We start from the raw sequence: 20,267 nt of genomic DNA on the forward strand, positions 1-20,267 counted from the left end.
ACCTGCTTCTAAAAGCCTAGTCGGACTTTAACTCTCGATGGTCCCCGATATTGTCCTTATCCCTCGTGATTGCTGTTTCGATCCTTTTCCCCTGTGCTGCTGTGTGGTGTTGTGTATCGACGGCAAGGACGACGACGATGACCAACCGTGCAGCGTCGAAGCAAAAGACACCACCAGCTTCAGCAGCCGATTCCCTTACAGTTCAATCAATTATTCATTTCATTAGGAAATGAATTTAGACTGTTCGGGGTACCGGGTGTCGAATCCTCCAGGTCCATTATGGCCTTCGAATTTGGGGATTTCGACTTTGTCCTTCAATTGTTAGAAGCTCGAACATTCTGATCAAGGGTATACAGAAATAACAAACAGAACAAACAAGCTTTTTTTGCTATGAGAAAGAAATTTCTACAGAAATAAAATGAGCCACTTTAAGACAGACAGCTTTAATGTTACCATTTCTTTTGCCTTTTTTTGCTTATCCTGGGGAGAAAGGGTTTGAGTAGGATGGAGCGGGTTCAGCCTTTGCGATGGGGGGTGGTCGCCGCCATCGTCAGGATATTTTTCGTGATGAATTAAATTGTTTCAATGTTCTGACATTCGCACACGCGGTGCTGCGAAGAGGGAAAAGAAGAAAGCTCTTGGTGAGCCGCTTGACTTGACGATTTTATGGTTTGCTACTTTTTATTTGTAGGATTTATCTGTAGAAAGTACAAGATACGATCTATTGTTTTGTTGTTAGGCCTAATATGGTGTTAAGTGAACTTCAAATTTAAACAGTTTAAATTTGCTAAATTTTTTTTACGATGGATTGTTTTTAACCTTATTTTACCGAAACAATTCAAATGTTACTCTTATGGATATTATCACATTAAGAACACATGTGAAGGTGATTTCCACCGCTCACCCTTAAAATCAGCAACTCAAAAGTGAATCGTTCCATCCTACCCTACAATAGGGTCGTCAAATGGCTTCCGAGGCTCTCCGGTAGTTGTTAGTTAATCGCCAAATAATACAGTTCCGCTGCTCACCCTCCTCGAAAGACCTGCAGCAATTGTGCGGCTCAATCAGAGGGGTGGAGAATGATCAGCAACAACAACAAGCGCAGATGAGGTGTATCTCCTTTGCTGGTCAGGCATAATAGGGTTTTCCTATTAAGTCGTTACGTGAATCGCGCTCGCAGGAGGGTGGAAAATCACTTTGCCAGCGGCGGTGGGGTGGTTGTTGATGGTTTTCGATGTTTATTCAATTAACTCGGCAAACGTAAAATTTACTCGAAGGGTGAGGGATGAGCCAGCTAATCGGCTAAATAGAGGACACAATGGTGTTAAAAAATCTACTCTGGTAAAGAACAAGTGTGAAATATCGCTTAAATGCATGTTTTTTTTATTTATTGCCGGTCGTGTTTACAAGCAGATTTTCGGACGATTAATGAGGAACGGTGTTGGCGGGAGGTGCTGACAGGGGATTGGGTTGCCACCGATGTTATTGTTTGACATCTGACACCCAAACGAGGTTCACATATGGTAGTGTTTAGGAGATAAACACATGGAACCGTAGCAAAATATGACGTAATTTCTATCATAAAAAGTGAGTAAAAAAAAATCGGCCCGGAAGTTTTGAATGGGATTCAAAAATTAATTAAGTCTCATTCATATGACATTTTAGAAATGAAGAAATCTGTCAATATCGGCGTTGTTGTTGTTGTCCTAAATTCATTTATTTTTGGCAGCTATTATAACTCTTGGTCATTCGCTACCCGAAATCGGCGTTGAATTGATGTAAATTAAATTAATTGTAATTCTAGTGCATTCCTCCCGCACCTCGGAAAATGATTTTTGAGGAATTTTTTGATCGATTTGGTGTTTTTTTTCAGAATCTGTTTTTACTGTGGAAAGCAAAATGCAATCTAAAAAATGTTTAGAAAAGTACTTAACAGAAAGTTCGACGAATCTCAAATTTTAAAGGTAGTGTTCATCAGTGTCCATTTCTATTTTGTCTAATTCAGAAAATGTAAGATAAAAACCTGGGTGCAGAATAGTGGTTCGCAAAGCGGCCTCAATTTAGAACTGTCAAAACGGAACCGCAAAATTATACCAAGAAGTGACAAGTATTGTGATCGATCTATAATTTATTTTATCAAGAAAAAAAAAAACGATGGCGTCGAGCTTTTAAAGCATTCGAAGTCAACACATCTTAAGAAGAGGGTTGATGTCGAGATTGGCATAATTCGTCGTAGACATTTCAATATGTCTCACGCAAAACCTAGATTATGACGTTTTTCAAAAGTTAGCAACGATAACTATGATTGGCACCTGCCAAATAATATTGATTAATCTTACTCCGATATTATCAATACACTTAGAAGATACATAATCTCAGAACCTTCATTCGGCTCACAAATATCCACCCACTCTTGACACAACTTTTCATCACGTGGAAAACAGAAAAGGGCTCTTTTGGCCGCCCATTGTTTAGTCTACGAAGAAAAAAAAGCGAAGCACTTAATTTTTCAGCGAAAACTTCAACATCAACAGATCCTAAATGTTTTAAAACAATTCACTTCAGCAACACAAAATAAGTCACGCTTGAGCTTGAACACTCTACTTTGTTTATGTTTACAGCTGTAGTGCAGTTGTATTAGTGAGAAGCAGTGGGGGGCTTTCGAAAATTACGTTACGCATTTTTCTTTTCAGCACCCAGCTAAAAACCATGAAAATTGGACTTCTTGTTGCTGAGATACAGCGGATAAAAGCAAAATAAACCGGAAAACTTAAATAGGCTTTTCTTATTTTTACAAACCATAGTTATGTATTGAAAATTGTTTAAAAGGAGCCATAATTTTCTAGCACTAGGTAACTAGGTAGGCTAGGGCCTCTTGAATTTCGGCCTTTTGAGAATCTGCATTTTGAGTTACGGCCTTTTAAAAGGCAATTTCATTGCTATACCCTACATTTTGTTTTAATGCAATTTGTGCAATTAATTTAAGGCGAAATTTTTTTTTTTTTTTTTTTTTTTTTTTTTTCCATGAATATTCGTTCCAAAAAATTAAAAGTGGTTCCGGAACTAATCAGTGCAGTGGTCAATGGTGTTGTTCGTGATGGAATTGCTCAAGTAGTGGTTCCAGTCAACCGGACGAAGCAGTTCGCGCCGCAAACGGCCAAGCTGTACCGATCGGCGTTCATGCTGCGACAAAAGATGCTGATTGCCATCCAGAACTTTGAAAACGCATGATCGAGCTGATCGGACCCAACTGGCAAGTCTTCTACAAGAAGTGCTAAAGTATCGTCAGGACTTCCTGGACCAGTTTATCAAAAATTGCATGCTGACCGATCCGCACCTGCTCAAGAACATCATCAACCTGTGCAACAGTTGGTGCTCCTTCCGGTTATCCCCACGGTCAGCTTTCCCCAGCAGCAGCAGGAGAAGCAAAACGTCGTTGGAAGCGATTCAAATCCTAAAACTGAGAATCTTTACATTGGAAGCCGGAAGTGAAGTTCGTGTTTCAAAATTTCTTGAAAAATGAAATGGACCAGGATCCGATTCCAAATTTGGTGAGCCCGTTCTTTTTTTTCAACACAAACACTTTATCACTTATTCTATCATACTCTCATAACAATCAAGACAAATACGCCAACCTTATTATATACGCGGTAGGGTGTTCCCTTGGTCGTTCGCTGTGAGTTGTGGATTGCCTGCTTCTCTAATGAAGGTTCGACTGGGGGGGGGCATGCTTATTAATTTCTCGTCGCTCCATACCCTCAGTGACGTGATGGGAGCAAGGGCGTCTATGCGAAGTGTCCCTACACCCGCTACAAATTTCCGGCGCTTGGGGAGGGAAACTGGAAACTATTTTGATTTATGCGCCGGTATTTGTAGCATTAAAATTCGTGCAAAAAAACTTATGCACGTGGGTGTACAGATTATGGAGTAAAAGATGATCGAATTGTTCACCTAGCGCTCACATGTGTTCCAGGACCAAGTTGCCTGCGGGTATGGGGATCATACATACATACATACAAATAAAGCAAACAATAATAAAGCAAATCGAACAAAAACAAGAAGAGGACATTGAATTGGACCCTAAAATTAATCTTTAAAAAGTTATTATTGTTTCTTTAAACATAAGAAATTAAGTTTTCTGTTAAACAAAAGTTACCGACAAAACACGGAAAATCCTCATAAGTTTGGGCTTTAACATTTCAAGCAAAACAATGTAAATGGACCGATGGGGGGGGGGGGGGCTCACGTCAGTTGATATTTACATCAGGATCGAGCAGGATAGACTTTTTGTTTACACTTCGACATCGGCCCAATTACATTGTTTTGCTAGATTTTGAAAAAAAAAATCAATAAAACGTCAAACAAGTGGTAACTGACCCTATTCCTTTCTCCACTTTTCCTTATCAAAAGGCGAGATGATGAAGTGAAAATATTGGCACAAGTGCTTCGTTATACCCGCTAAGAGGATAAACATTGCTCGGCCCAACTTCTGCATTTAGTTTATAGCTGCTAGTCAGTTTGCCCCGCTTGAACCCTCACCCAGCCCGGCGCCCCGACAATTGATTATGTTGTCTGGCCGGGGGTACCCCGTTTCTAATGAGCGAGGGGTGTCGCGGCTAAAACCCCGACAAAGTTGACATTTATTTGCTGCCACCAAAAATCGGCACCACCTCGAGGGCAACTCCGGGCGCCGGCACCATCTGTCAACTTTTCCCGTTCGACTTTTCTCTGCTTGGGTGGTGGCGCTTAAAGGTTTTCCGGGGATTTTTCAGAATCTTTTTTTTTTGTGGGTGTTCTTCAAAGAACTTTTTATGGCCGTGCGTACGTGCGAGTTTTAATGGTCGTAAAAATATTTATTGGAACATTTCGATGCTTCACATACGCGCATTTTCGGAAACTTTTTAAACATTCAAGCCAAATTTAGCAAATAAAACTTTTTCCCTCTGGCCAATAATTTAATCAACGTTGGCGAGGCAGCAGGCCATGGCTATAAACTATAAAAATCGGTGGTTTCTTTACGACCTTTCTCCGCGCGTCTACTGGGGTTTTGGGATTTCTTGGACCAGAAACCCAACCAAGCATGCGACTGCTGCGATCTTTTTGCTGCTGCTGGAATGCAAATCGAATTAGGATCGAATTAGTGCCACTTGCGGGCGGAGGATTTGGTATTAATTATTTATTTGGGTTTCGGTACGGATAAACGGTTGGCTGAGCAGAGGAGAAAAAGATTTTGGGTTTGCTCCCAAAGTGATAGTTGAAGGGATTTTTGAGAGCGATTCTTGGAGCGATTAGTCGGTTCAATCGGTCTCCCAGGGGTGACCTAAAAATAAGGATAATGCTCAGGAAAGCTTTTATTGCTTGCTGTGATACATAACTTGTTTTTATGGAATAATTCATCAAAGTTTAGTCCTTCAATAGATTCTCCAAGTATTCATATTTAAATTCAAACATTCTATACCAAAACTATTCCTTTGGTCTGTCGCATCCCAAAACTCTACAAATTAATTCCACTCATAGTTTATTCAACAACCCGGGCAGCTCTTTCTATTCCATCGAAACCGGTGCACCAAATTGGATTCACTTAGTTTTCACATGTCCGATTTAGTTGGGGTTGTACTGCGGAGCTACACAAACCAAACTCAATCCACAGTGCATCCGCAGTCTATCTGTCCGGACGCAAATTTATTGCCAATTCTGGGCACTCCCAGCGTCCTAACACCTCTCAAACCCTCTCCTAATATCGGACGGGTTTATGTTTTTTTTTTCCTGTTGGCCCCCAGGACGTGTGTCATTTTCTATACAAATTTTCAGCTCCCAGTGGATCAACTAATTATTTAAATTGTTTCAGAGATTATTTGATGTCAATGTGGGGTTCGGCAACCGGGTTGTGTGTTTAGATGGGGTTGGTCCGACTTTTGTGGCTTCATAATTTATTGGTTTTGAGGGCATGGCTATGCGGTTTGTTGGCAGCTAGTCGCCATTTTTCCTCCGACAGTTCTCCTCTCGGTCTGGATCCGGCTGATCCAGGATTTTCCGATAAATAATTGAGCAGTTTAGGCATAGCTCGTGGAGGCGCATGAAGAAGTGGTGGTGGCGGTCACCTGGCCATCCTGCCAATTATATGCACACTCCATGGTCAATTTGCAGTGGCCACATTAAAGTTTATGACGACCGGCGCGATATGAAGAGTGTTATTGCCGTAAAATTACACTCATTACTTAGCTTGAAATTGCAACGGCATCAGCGAGCAGAGCAGCAGTCTGGCCAGCAACAACGATGGCATGCTGCTCATCTGCGCGTTGATTGTGGCCATTTTTGCACATATGCTCCCAAAAGTTACGATTATTTGACCAAATGTGTAGCAGCAGCAGAAGCAGACGGGCAACTCTAGCCATATGAGGAGGTACAAAAAAATCCATTCTCGAAAAGGTTTCCCTCCTGGTGCCCGGGAATCACCACGTGGAGTGGCCATTCCAAACATTATAATTTTCCACCGGTCGGTGGTTTCGCGCTTGTGTAGAAATAAATTTTAATAATCAAACCCCGTGGCCACCACTGAACTGCAGGAAAATTTTGGACTGAGGTGTGCTGCTGCTTTCGGGAGTGAATAATTTGCGGTTTAATCATAAAATAAAAATTAGAAACGTACTGTGGGCTTTAAGCATATCTCTATTTAATCATTCATGAAATGTCACAGCGGTTTGTTAATTGTCATAAGACGTCAAATTTGTGCCAAATACATGCTAGTTTACTCAAATTTTCAACAATCTGTCTGCTTTTGGTTCAGATCGATCCGTGATACTCTTTGTAAATCGGATCTTGCAAAAATTACATACCTACATGGATATATTATTAGAAAAATGTCATCGTTAGTTTGCCCATACAAGTCTCTATACAATTTACGCATTTAAAAAAAAGTGTAATTCTCAAAATTTGTATTTTCAGAATTTCAATATTTTTCTAGGCTCTTTTAAGCCACAGAGAATCTCAAAAATCATACTACAGAAAATTTATTAAATCATCTAAAAATATGATTTCCAATCACTCTTGAAAGCAATACTTGAAAAGGGATTTGTCACTGAAAAAAATCGTGAACAAGCGATTTTGAAAAACGTACCATGAAATTTGAACACTTTGTTCGTGGTTCCCATTTTCATGAACGCTTGTTCACGATTTTGGGAACTTTTTTTTTCTCCGTGCATGTGTTTGCTGCGTGGTGACAGAAGTCATATAATCACGAGAGAGATGATCGGAATCTCGGTAGAATGTCAAACGATCCTTCACTGAGCGATTGTTTTTTTAGAGGAAAATCAATGACTGTGTGAGTGACTTTGCGAAGCACTCATTCGTTAGAATGTGAAACGATCGAAAGTAAAATATCAAAATCAGGTTGCCATGGCGAAGACGATTGGAGTGTTCTGTCACCTATCACAAACAAAGTCGAATTTGAGCTTGAAATTTGGCCATGCGCCAAGCAAACTGTCAAACTTTCTGAGCGTTTTTCTCGAAACACCGAGTTAGTTTACAGATGCCACGATATCTCGAAATAGTATGAAACTCTCAAGACCAGCGATGGAAGAATAATCATCAAAAGAAAGACTCTTGAGAAAAAATCGTATCGGAGCTTGGCTCTCCTCTCTCGCGCACGAAAGATCGCTAAAAAGAAACTCAATGAATCATTATCTTGATCATTCGTCAGAACATCTATTTCTATACTAGACTTGCAGGTATAATGTCACTCGTCAAAAAATGACCTGTCACTTTTTGTAGTTGGCAATGTGTGTAAAAAAAATAATTTAGGTGGTGCAATTTTCTACTGCATGTTTTGTCTCTTCTCTCTCTATTGTGGGTGAAGGAAATTCGCAAGCGAAAATGTTTTTTTTTTGCGATATTCCATCCCTGTTCAAGATATATCCCGTGTTCATGACGAAGCCCGAGTTTGATTTTTTTTAAATACAATAATCGTAAACTGACATTATTTTCACAAAAAAATAGTATTATCTATTTTTCATATAACCTTTTTTTTTGAAAATCGTCCTTCGTCATGCACACGGGAATGGTTTAAGTCCTTGAGCCGATTTGGTCAAACTAGTGCTGAGATATCATTGCACCCGTTTTTTGAAACTGATAACATCAAAAAGCAATCCCACACAAAAAATGCATATTTTTTAAGTTAAAATAAAATTTGCATTCGTTAAGTAGGGGAAACATAAACATTTTAATCACTTTAAGCCGTTCGGTCGATTCTCATCACTTTTGCCGTTTTCCACTATTAAATCAACATTTTCAAATGTATCAACAATGGAGAGTTGCTTGCTCACTTTTATTTGAGCTATTTATTACTTTGGAACAGCCAAAAACACTTTATGACAGCTGTAATTCATGATCAAAGTGCTGATAATCCGATAACAGAAATAGGCTGAAAATGGTTTAGTTCCCCTACCTGAGCAGTTCTCTCAGATTTCGGTCATTCGATTTTTTTTTTGTATTTTTTAATCCGACTGAAACTTTTTTGGTGCCTTCGGTATGCCCAAAGAAGCCATTTTGCATCATTAGTTTGTTCATATATTTTCCATGCAAATTCGGCAGCTGTCCATACAAAAATGATGTATGAACATTCAAAAATCTGTATCTTTAAATTGAATTTTTTTATCAATTTAGTGTCTTCGGCAAAGTTGTAGGTATGAATACGGACTACACTGGAAAAAAATGTTACAAGGTAAAAAAAAATGGTGATTTTTTAATTAAATTTTTTGTCACTAAAACTTGATTTGCAAAAAAAAAACACTATTTTTATTTTTTATCATTTTTTGATATGTTTTAGAGGACATCAAATGCCAACTTTTCAGTAATTTCCAGATTGTGCAAAATATCTTTGATCAAGATATGAATTTTTTAATCAATACTGATTTTTTTGAAAAAATCGAAACATTGGCCGCAAAAATTTTTCAACTTTATTTTTCGATGTAAAATCAAATTTGCAATCGAAAAGTACTTTAGTGAAATTTTGATAAAGTGCACCGTTTTCAAGTTAAATCTATTTTTATTTTTTTTAAATTACTGCACATGATTGCCCACTTTTGAAAAATAATATATGGTAATACCGAAGGCATCAAAAAAGTTTCAGCCGGATTAAAAAAATACAAAAATTAAAATTGAAGAAAAAAGACCGATTTCGTAGAGAATTGCTCACCTTACTTTATTCAATTTTGAAAAAAAAAAACAAAAAAAATATTTTTTTTCGATTTTTCAAAACAGTGCTTATGAATGCACATTTTCGAAAATCATATAATAAAAGTTCAAAAACCTAAAATCACGAAATTTGGGAATTCCACTTTCAGTTATAAAAAAGATAGTAAAATATTTGTTTCTCAATATTTCTTACCAATCCATACATACAACTTTGCCAAAGACACCAAAACGATCAGAAAACTTTTTCACACGATACAGATATTTGAATATTTACAAACCATTTTTAAAGGGATGGAAAGGCTTCTTGGAAACTTATACTAAAATCCAAGTAAAATATAAAAAAATATTATGAAATCTTTTGATTATGTAAAGAATTGCTCAAAAGTGCTTTAAAAAAACATCGCGCAGGGAATTTAAATTTTGCATTTCAGGGTTATTATGATAATAACAGCATTTTCTGCAAATTTTGCTTAAACAGTGTGAAGATTAAATTATTTGGGTAAAAGAAACGGTATGCTATTTAGGTTCTTTTTTCATATTAAATTATTTCCTTAACTAAGTCACAATTTTGCTTTAAATTCATTTAAGCAGGACTTCCAATTAAAAAATATCGGGAAAATGTAATTATTACTCAATTTAAGAAATATTCACTTTGTTCAATTTAAACCTATTTTTTTCTAAAAATTCTTAGAAGTTATTTTTGAATCCAGTTTCAAAAATTTATGATTTTCCACTATTACAGTTAAATTACTTCAAAAACATAAAAAAAATAACACTTCTTTTCCAAGTTCACTATGATTCAAACATTGCAGTTCATATTCATTCGCATTATTGATTTCACAATAAATAGGCCATGAAAAGTCTCACCGGCATTCAAAAACACCTCGTTTCACGGTAACACTTGCCAGGTCTCCAAAGTTCACGTTTGATAATATACACCAAATTCTCAGATTTGTTTTCAATTAATATTTACAAAAAATAGTCGTGTTAATGTTGATGTGTTAATATATTCAAAGCTGTCAAAATATTGTTATTATTTTATAGAGTTTTTTCTTACCGAAATTCAGTAGAGCAAATTCCGAGAATGTTTACTAAGTCACTTGCTTAAAGATATGAAAGTGTGCAGTAAAATGGTTCTCAAAGCTGTTTTCAATGAAATTTGCAATGCTGAGCCTTGAATAGTTTGATATTCTTTCGCATTCGGAATGGGCTAATAAATTGACATTTTAGATCCAGCTGAAATAAAAATTGCAAAAAAATAAAAGCAAGATGGAAAAAACATACCAAATAAACAAAAAATAAAGATAAGAAATTTGAAATAAAGGTGCTAGATGGCATAACTGCTCCGATTCCCAATCTTTTCGATTGGATTCCTCCCTTGGTTGACAATGAATATCAATTTTACTACAATTGGAAAGAAAAACAACATCATTTCCGAACGCCAAAACCGGACCCAATTTAACCGGCAAGGGGTGGGGTGGGAGGGAGCGGCCGTCGAAGTTGGTCATTCTTCGATGTCCACTTTCTTTCCAGGGGTCAATCGAAGGAAAGACGACGGCGGTGGCGTTTTCGTTCCGAATTCCGATCTCGAAGTCCCCCTCAAATGAATTGTTTATTTTAATCATTTATAATCAAATAATAAATTAAGAAAGTCAAACAAGAAACAACTCCTTCGTCCTCCGTGTTCTTGGAAGTTTTGTTTCTTTTCTTATTGGAAAGAGAAAAGAAGAACAAAAATGGCCCTCATCGTATCCTCCATTATGTTTTGTACACGTGTGAGTGTGCCCCACCATGTGACAGTTGTTTAAATCGCCATCTTTAGCCACCGACCAAAGACGCTTTTCTTAAGATGGTGCTGGGAAAGAAAAAAAACTTTTCCCTCTCGTACACACACTGAAAAAATCGTTTTCGGGAAGATTTCCCATCCTCCTCCCCCCTCCCACTTGCGCAAACGAAAAGTGAGTGGACAAACGATTGGCTAATTGCATTAAAATTCAGCAGCTGCCAAGGATTCGGGTCAAGCGGGGGACCACGTTTTGTGTTGGCTCATTTGACGATTTTCGTTCGGTTGGGCGGGCGCAAGTTGGAATTTTGTGGAAAATTGGAGGGGAAGGCGAGCTGGCATCAAGTTGGATTTTCGGCGAAAAATTGTAAAACAATCAATAATTGCTCAAATCAACGAATTTCGGATGTTTGGGGGGAGACAACAGTTGTTAGAGAGAGCGCACATACACACACAGCAAGCCGGTTGCTTCATTTAGGAAAGCAAACAAAGTCACAAAAATGACAGTAGCTTTAAAGTGTCAACACAAATCACACATACAATTTTGGGTGCCATCACACTCACACACACTGCAAAAGGGCAGTGGAGCAGCTCAGTCATCATCATCGCCATTGTGGGAGAGGGGGAAGTCAGTGGTGGTGGGGCATTGTTTGAGTTTGTTTTATTTTCACAGGGCAAACAACAATGAGCAAGTGAGCAAGTCCGTGTGTGTGTGATGTCATGGCAACAAAGTGCCTGCTGCTGCTCTGGCGGCTGTGCTGGCTGCCAGTCTGCTTGTCACCCCTAACTTTCTAGGTTGTTGGTAGAGAGGGGGAAGGGAGGAGGAGGTATGACAAATGTTACGCCAATGATTTTTCATTTACTGGATGCTGCCAAATGGTGGAGGGGATGGGTGGTGGTTGGAAGTTTTACCAGGTGGCAAATGAAAAACAGATGCAGTCAACTGGAGAAAATTAAACAACCTGTTTGGTGATAATTTTAGGAGTAAATATAGCTTAACGTTGGATTGTTCAAGTTAGCTGTAGGACAAAGTTGTATTGATTTAGCTAAAATTAAAAAGGTGGTTTTTAATCAAAAACGCTTTTTAATCCACCCTAAAGTGGTTGGTGCCTTCCTAACATTAATAATATTTTCTTATTTCAAACAACAATGTTCAACTTCAAATCTAGAGTTTTATTTAAAAAGGTTCTATTACTATATAAAACACATTAGCTTATTGGACCTTTGAAAAACTCTGGATATGTTCTCTAAAATCAAATTCATAAGGGGTTACATACATGTATATCGGTCAAAGGTTAGTATGAGCACACACTTCAATTTTTTTCATACTGTTTTCATGGCATTAAAATGTACATTTTCACCTTCTAACAAAACAAATTTGACGATATTGAGTTATCGCAATTTCATGTTAGAGCAGTTTCAAAAAACGGGTGCCGCGATATCTCAACACTGTCTAGACCAAACCGGCTCAAAATTTTGGTGATGACTCGTTAAATCGATTCCGTGTGCATGACAAAGCCCGATTTTCAAAGAGTTTATTTAAAAAAAAAGATTAAAATATTTTTGTGTTTTTCATAAAAACGGTTAGTTTTTAAATTTTGTTTTTTTTTTAAGCTGTATTTAAAAATTGGCTTCGTCATGCACACGGGATACATCTTGAGAGTCTTTACCTCAAATTTCAGCCAATTTGGTCCATCCTACCTCGAGATATCGAGGCACCCGCAAATCCACTCGGGGTTTAGAAAAAAAAAGTTACTTAATCCACCTTTAGGTGGTTGATGCCTTCCTTGCATTCATAAAGTTAATACACTACACATATCTGAGATCCGGTCTCAAAAAACGTGTATTAAAAACACTAAAGTTACTATAACATTTGATGGGGTTGTCAGATCTTCAATCTTTCAGGCTCGTTGGGAAGGTCTTTTGATTACCTATCCAACGATGGGTCGCATGATAGATCCGGACAACTTTTTACCAAAATATTTGAGATCCAGAATCAAAAAGGTGTACAAATATCACTTAAGTGCTTATAACTTTTGATGGATTTGTCAGATCTTAAATCTCTTTAACGCGTTGGAAAGGTCTTTCAAATACCTTTCTTAAAATGTATAGCATGACGGGTATTCTTACAAAAACCACCCTTTTTACAACCTTCCGAAGTTCAACTAAAATCATTTTTTAGCATAACTTTTGAAGTACTTTTCTAAACATCATAATATTAACTAGGGTCTTGTGGGACCCCAAGACGGATCGAATTAGACCAAAACGATCCAAATCGTGTGCATATTTTTCGGTGCGCGGACTCACATCCAGACACACGCACAGACATTTGTTCAGAAGTTGATTCTGAGTCGATAGGTATACGTGAAGGTGGGTCGACGAAGTCGAATAAAGAAGTTCATTTTTCGAGTGATTTTATAGCCTTTCCTCATTGAGGTGAGGAAGGCAAAACGCCAACAAAGTTTGACAGCCCGCTTTACGCATTGCAAAATTTTGAACTTAAATTGTCTGTTGCTCAGTTTTATCACGAAAAATCTTCATGACCCTTTCAGGAGTGATTATTTTTTTTTTTTTTTTTTTTTGAATTAAATATACTTTATTGAATCTTTCTTATAATAATTACATTTGGTTTACATAATAAGTGGTCAGCTGTGGCTCTTCAGCTTTAGTTTGCTTTTCGTGATTTAAACACTGTTCATATTCATAACTTTAAAAGTAGATGATTTATCATTTTTGTAACACTAGGTACAATGAAGAAAAAAATTAAGAAAACATAACCTAACCTAAAACTAACTTAATCTTACCATAAACTAAACCAATCCTTGAATCAAGGGGTATTCAGATATAGCACATTTTTCCCTGAATTTCAAACATTTTTCTTGAATCTTCTGATCCAACATTTTTACTTCTGCTAATTCATGAACCTCACTTGATCTTGTCCAGCCAGGAACATTCAAAACCATTTTGAGTACCTTGTTTTGGACACGCTGGAGCTTCAATTTATGAGTTCTAGCGCAACACTCCCAAACAGGTACTGCATACTCAATAACGGGGTAAATTATTTGTTTGTAAACTGCTAGCTTATTTTTCAAAGATAACTTTGATTTTCTGTTAATTAAAGGATACAAACACCTGATGAGAATGCTGCACTTGTTCAATATTTTATCTACATGCTGTCGAAACAATAGTTTCGAGTCAAGTATGAGACCTAAATAGACAACTTCCTTTGACCAGGGTATTGAAACATCATTCATTTTAATCAAAACATCATCCTTTGGGACAAATCGGGCCGATTTGGAAAGTGGAAAAATGATGGTTTGAGTTTTGGCTGCATTTATGCGAATTTTCCAGTCGCCAAAGTATTCGGAAAGAACGTCAAGACCCTTCTGAAGACGGCCAACTAAATATCTGGTTATTTTACCCTTATAAATAACGGCAGTGTCATCAGCAAAAAGTGACAACACACCATTACCAGGAAGAGTAGGCAAATCAGATGTAAAAATATTGTACAGAAGTGGGCCAAGAATACTTCCTTGGGGAACCCCAGCATCAATGTTGAATAATCCAGAAGCAATCCCATTCAGAAAAACCCTGAACGATCTCTCCGAAAGATAGTGCTGGATAATTTTGATAAGATACATTGGAAAACCGTATAAATACAGTTTATGTATCAAACCATCATGCCAAACATTGTCAAAAGCCTTCTCAACATCCAACAAAGCCATAGCAGTTGATTTAGACTCAAGCTTGTTCTGCTTGATGATTTTAGTTACTCTCGTAAGCTGATGAGCAGTATTATGCCCTTTCGGAAGCCAAACTGCTCATTCAAAATTATATTATTATCGTTGGTAAAATCCAAAAGCCTTGAATAGATGACCTTCTCAAAGAGTTTGGACAGACTACTCAAAAGACTAATGGGACGATAACTTGTTGGCGATGTTGGATCTTTTGAGGCTTCAAAATTGGTATGACTTTGCCCAGCTTCCAATTGGTGGGGAAGTAACCAAGTTGCAAACATTTATTGAAAATATTGGCTAGATGTTGAAAGAACTGATCACTCTGTTTTTTCAACACTAGATTAAAATGTTATCAAAGCCAGGAGCTTTCATATTTTTCATTTGTTTAACTGCAACTTTGACTTCCTCACCAGAAACATGGGAATCTGCAGGAAATTCAAAGGTAGAGTCATTGATTGTTGAAATACTATTGGCAACTGATGTTTCTTTACGGCTGGTCATGGAAGCGCCAAGATTATGTGAACTAACAAAATGAAGCCCAAGTGCATTTGCCTTTTCCTCGGATGTAATCAAAGGAGAATCCTCAACAATAAGAGGAGGAATAGGCTTTGGTTTGTTTTTAAGAACTTTTGAAAGTTTCCAAAATGGTTTTGAATAATTCCCAAGCTGGCTTACATGTTTTGAAAATTCTTGATTTCTGATATTGTCAAGTCGGTCTTGTATGATTTTGTTCAAATTGTTAACTGAAATCTTTTGTCATAGTCCCCAGTCCGTTGATATTGTCTCCTATAAACATTCCTAAGTCTAATCAAGTGTTTAGTATCTACGTCAATATCAGTTACCTTAAAATTAACAGGAACCTCCCGAACGTTGGCAGCCTCTGCTTGGTTGATAGCCTGCTGGATCACCTCCAGCGAACGATCAATATCAGCAGAAGTTTCCGGGTGTTGATCATAGTCGATGTTGCTGTCTACCACTTGCTGAAACTGCTGCCAGTCAACGTTGTGGTAATCTTTCCGGGTTGGTTGCCGCTGCGGAGTAACGGAAGCTCCAACCTCCACAACCACCGGATAGTGATCAGAACTCAACTCTTCAAACACCTCAGGATGAGCCACGTTCTCAGCCATATTGGTAATGAAGAAATCGATGATTGAGTGATTCCCAGACCGAGCCACCCTCGTTGGACGATCCGGACTCACAACGTTGTAGTATCCGTTTTGCAGATCGTTGTGCAGAATCACTCCGTTCCGATTCCTCCTGCTGTTGCCCCAAACTTCATGCTTCGCGTTGAGGTCACCAGCGATGATGTACTTTGCGCTCCGCCGTGTCAGCTTCTGGATATCGCTCTTCAGTTTTGCTGCTGAACCATCTCTGGCATTCACCTGACGTGGGCAGTATGCAGCAATGAAGAGTACTGGGCCAACCGAAGTGGGAATTTCCACTCCAACGGCCTCGATGATGTCCAGCTTAAAGTGTGGCAGCCGGCGTGGCTTGAGATCACGATGAACAGCGACAAGCACACCTCCTCCTCCAGAGGTGGTCCTGTCGAGCTGCGTCGCGATCTTGTAGTTTTGCAGATAAACTTTTTCACCGGGCTTCAGATGAGTTTCCGTGATGGCAGCTACGTCGATCTCCTTCTCGCGAAGAAAATCCACCAGCTCTAAGTTCTTCCTCCTAATGGAGCAAGCGTTCCAATTCAGCAGCTTGAGGGACCTACGATCCATACTGGATGACGAACGAGGTCAGCACTTCAATCTGCTGGGTCTTGGTTTTGCATCCACGCAGTGCAGCGGACATCTGTTTGAAAATATTGAGGAGTTCGGTTGAGGTGTAAAGATCATTACCATTTTCCTCAACTGCTGGTTCTTGGGTTGGTCTTGGCTCCTGGCTGAAGCCCGGTGGTGGCGGTCTCGGCTCCTGGCTGGAACCCGGCCGTGGATGATTCATCTCAGCTCTCTTCCTGGGATCCAACGGCAACGGTGCCAAGTTCGGGACCTGGCGTCGCGGTTGAAGAGGTGGAAAATTTTGCTCCACCAGGGCTGGAGGAGTTCTACGACGCTGAGGCTGATTCTTCGTCGATGCTTGCTGCCGAATTTTCACGAACTCAGCTCTCTTGGGGCACTTTCGGTCGGTTGACGAGTGCTCACCGTTGCAGTTGAGGCACTTCACCAGCGAATCTTGGATGCACTGGGATGTGATGTGCGCATCGGTACCACATTTGGCGCAACGACGCTTCAGGTGGCAGTTCTTACCTCCGTGCCCGAAGCCCAGGCAGTTGAAGCATTGTGTGACGTCACGATGCACTGGTCGGTATCGCTCCCACGACACGATAATGTTGAAAACCGCTCGGATTGCCTTCAGCTCAGGAAGCGTCGTCGATCCCTTAGCCAAATGCAGCAGGTAGAGCTGGTCACGGTACTTGATGTCTTTGTTGCGTCGGCTCATTTTGTGCACGGCCAACACATCCAGTTTCAAAACTTTTAGCTCGGCAGCTAATTCCTCCACTGGCATGTCGTACAGACCTCTGACGACGATTTTGTACGGCTTATCCATGACGACATCATGGGTAAAGTACTCCGCCTCGTTTTCGGTCAAGTAATCCTTGACCAGTTGATAGTGCTGCCTGGATTGCACCAGCACCTTAAATCCGTCCTGACACAGACGAATGTTGCCTTGGACTTTCCCAGACTTGATGAGTTCAACCAGCCCCGCTCGAAAGTCGATCGTTGCTGCTGATTGCCTCACATAAAAAGGAGGCAGTTTCTCCTTTCGCTGTTTCACTTCATTCTCCTTTGCTTCCGCTACCTGGTCCTCGTCAGGCAGTCCAGCGAACTTGTTGTTCTTCAAAAGCTGCTCCTCGTGCGATGAAGAGTTCTCCTCCTCCTCATCCATCGGTACAGTACCGTCGCTCTTTTTCGTCTTTTTGCTGTTCGATGTCACTTCCAAAAGCACCTTCCTTTTGGAAATTCCCGGTTTTTGGCCATCAGTTGAGGCCTCAACCTTCCTTTTGGAAATTCCCACTTTTTTGCCTGCTTGAGCCGCAGGTAGGGCAATATTGCCGGCGTTTTGCGCCGGGACGCGACGAGTCATGTTGATTCAGACAACCTTCACCAACGAATGCTCGGATAACAATGAAGGAGTGATTAAAAATGATCCTTTGAGTGGATTTTACAAACGTTCTGCAATATATTTAAAATTTTGTGATTTTCTACATGTATGTAACCTCTTAAGAGAAAGTACATGAGCAGGGCATAGCTATATATGTCGATGGGTCGCATGATTCACTCGGACATAATTTTTATCCAAATAATTTAGTTCCGCTTCGAAAATCATGACTTTACATAGGGTTGTAAGATCTTAATTTTTTGGGATTGTCGGAAAGGTCTTTCTGATAGCTTTCAAAAAATATACATTATGAATGATTTTTTTTCAAAAAGCATTATTAAATATATATATTTTTTAAGCGTAACTTTTTACGTACTTCATAAAAAAGGACTTCTGGGACCCCAAAATGGGTCGAATGAGACCAAAATGTCACTTATCTACCAAAAATAACAGAATCGAAAAGTAATAATTAAAAAATAAAAAAAAAAATATAAAAATTCAAATAGCAAGCCATGGTACTAACATTTGAATAAAAAAAGTGTTTTAAAATGCATTTTACACCTGCCCAGTTGATTTGCAATCATTTGTTTTCAAAATACATATCAGAGTATTGAAGATATTTTTTTTCGCCGAAAAAAAACTTTTTGAGGTACTGTAAATTGCAATTCCACAAAATTGAAGAAAATAATTGATTGATTTAGACATGCTAAATATGATTGAAAACGCGGGAAAATACCTTTAAAATTTGTTCCAGTTAATAGATATCTGTTTTCTTTAAAATTTTGAAGCTTTTTGAAAAAAATATTTTTTTGCCCCCTGATTTTTCGGAGCGGTTTTGAAGGAAGGGGGGGGGGGGGGGCAACATAAATATTTGCAACGGCCTTAATACATGGAAAATATGGACGATTACCAGCTTGATTCTTCTTCTCCGCTTGATTCTAAATAATTTTCAGTTCAATTTCAAAATTTATTTTTATTGAAACAAATTGTCCATAGACATTTAGTTATTTAGTTTAAATGTTCTCATTAACAACTAAAACCTACGATTCAGTTGTAGGCTTCAAATCTATCGAAATTTAAATACAATTTTTTACAACTTGTTTTAGAGCGTTTTCCTCTCTACGCTGTATTGAGTGTTATGTTTCCTGCATAGAAATCTCCATCTTATTCATGTTTCTCTCTCAAAGTGTTCCGACCAAACTCATTGTCATTTCATTAATCTGCACGTAAATATTAGCTAATTAATTTAAATATTTCATTTGCTTCTCCCACATCGCCGCCGTTGCTCGCTTCTCTTGCCATGACGAAATTCTTCCAGAGTGAACCATAACCTCGAAAAATATAAACCCCAACCACGCGATCCACCGGATCCGGTTCTGAAGGAATGGGTAAAGTGCTGTCGGTAATAAATGTCACGACATAACTGGCACTGCTTGCCATCGTGTTCTCTATTGTTCTGCTAGACAAATCCAGAAAGAGTGTTGCCGCGCTAAGCACTGTCAAATATTAATTAGAACTTTCTCTGATTAAAGTGAGGTTAGAAACTTTTGGTGGAAGCATTTTTAAGGAGCGAAAATTAAATCTCCATAACAAATAATGCGTAATGAACTCAACTTATGCAACGCTCCTTCGCATTCACAGGTTTGGTTCCAGAACCGGAGGGCCAAGTTCCGGAAGCAGGAGCGGATCGCCCAGCAGAAGGTGTCGAGCAATAACAACAACAGCAGCACCAGCAACAACAACAACAACCCGGATTCGTCGTCGGTGAAGAGCGAGCAAAAGTCCAGCGGCGGAAGCACGACTCCGAAGGACATCAAGCCGGGTTCGCCGCTTTCGACGGTGTCGACGACGCCCAACTCGAGTGCATCCTCCCACCAGTCGAACGGGGACATTAAACCCATTAATGGTGAGTGATTTTTTGTTGAGGGATTGACAGGGTTGACAGATTTGACAGAATTGACAGAATTGACAGCACTAGTTTATTCAATGGCAACAAAAAGCTGCAAACCATAGCTATCTTGGATTGCACACTGGATTAAATTGTTTAATCAAGGAAATTGCCCTGTTACACCGTTCATTTATTCGAATTAGCGTCACATTACTTGGGGAAATGTCGCGCCTTGTACGCACACGTGCGCTCGAGCACACCCCTAACGCAATAGCTTCCACCTCCACACAGCCAGACTAGAACTACGATAGAGCCTTATCACATGGTAACTCTGCCCAAAAAGAAAAACAAAACTGAGAGAAAAGTGCTCATCTCTTGATTTGTTTGGCGCGTTTCTTCTTCGTCTTCTCTTTTTTTTTCTGGTGCTTGTGAGCGCCCTTAAGACCGCTCCAAAAAAAAGAAACCTTCGAGATATTTTTGTACGTGTGTGTGTGTGTGTGTGTGCGCGAATCTTAAGACGTCGCGTCCTCAGACATTTTCTCTTTGTCCCTTCTTCTTTCTT

The 20,267-nt window shown here is 39.1% G+C and overlaps 1 protein-coding gene across 1 annotated transcript in view; it reads left to right on the forward strand.

The window, feature by feature from the left end:
- Window positions 1–20,267, forward strand: part of LOC6040957 (paired mesoderm homeobox protein 2B) — a 65,351-nt gene that overhangs the window by 40,253 nt on the left and 4,831 nt on the right. The window contains exon 3 of the mRNA XM_038257677.1: window positions 19,459–19,723. Within this exon, the coding sequence (XP_038113605.1) occupies window positions 19,459–19,723 (265 nt within the window). The remainder of the gene's footprint in view (window positions 1–19,458; window positions 19,724–20,267) is intronic.

The sequence above is a fragment of the Culex quinquefasciatus genome, chromosome 2, assembly GCF_015732765.1.
Source record: "Culex quinquefasciatus strain JHB chromosome 2, VPISU_Cqui_1.0_pri_paternal, whole genome shotgun sequence".
NCBI lineage: Eukaryota > Metazoa > Arthropoda > Insecta > Diptera > Culicidae > Culex > Culex quinquefasciatus.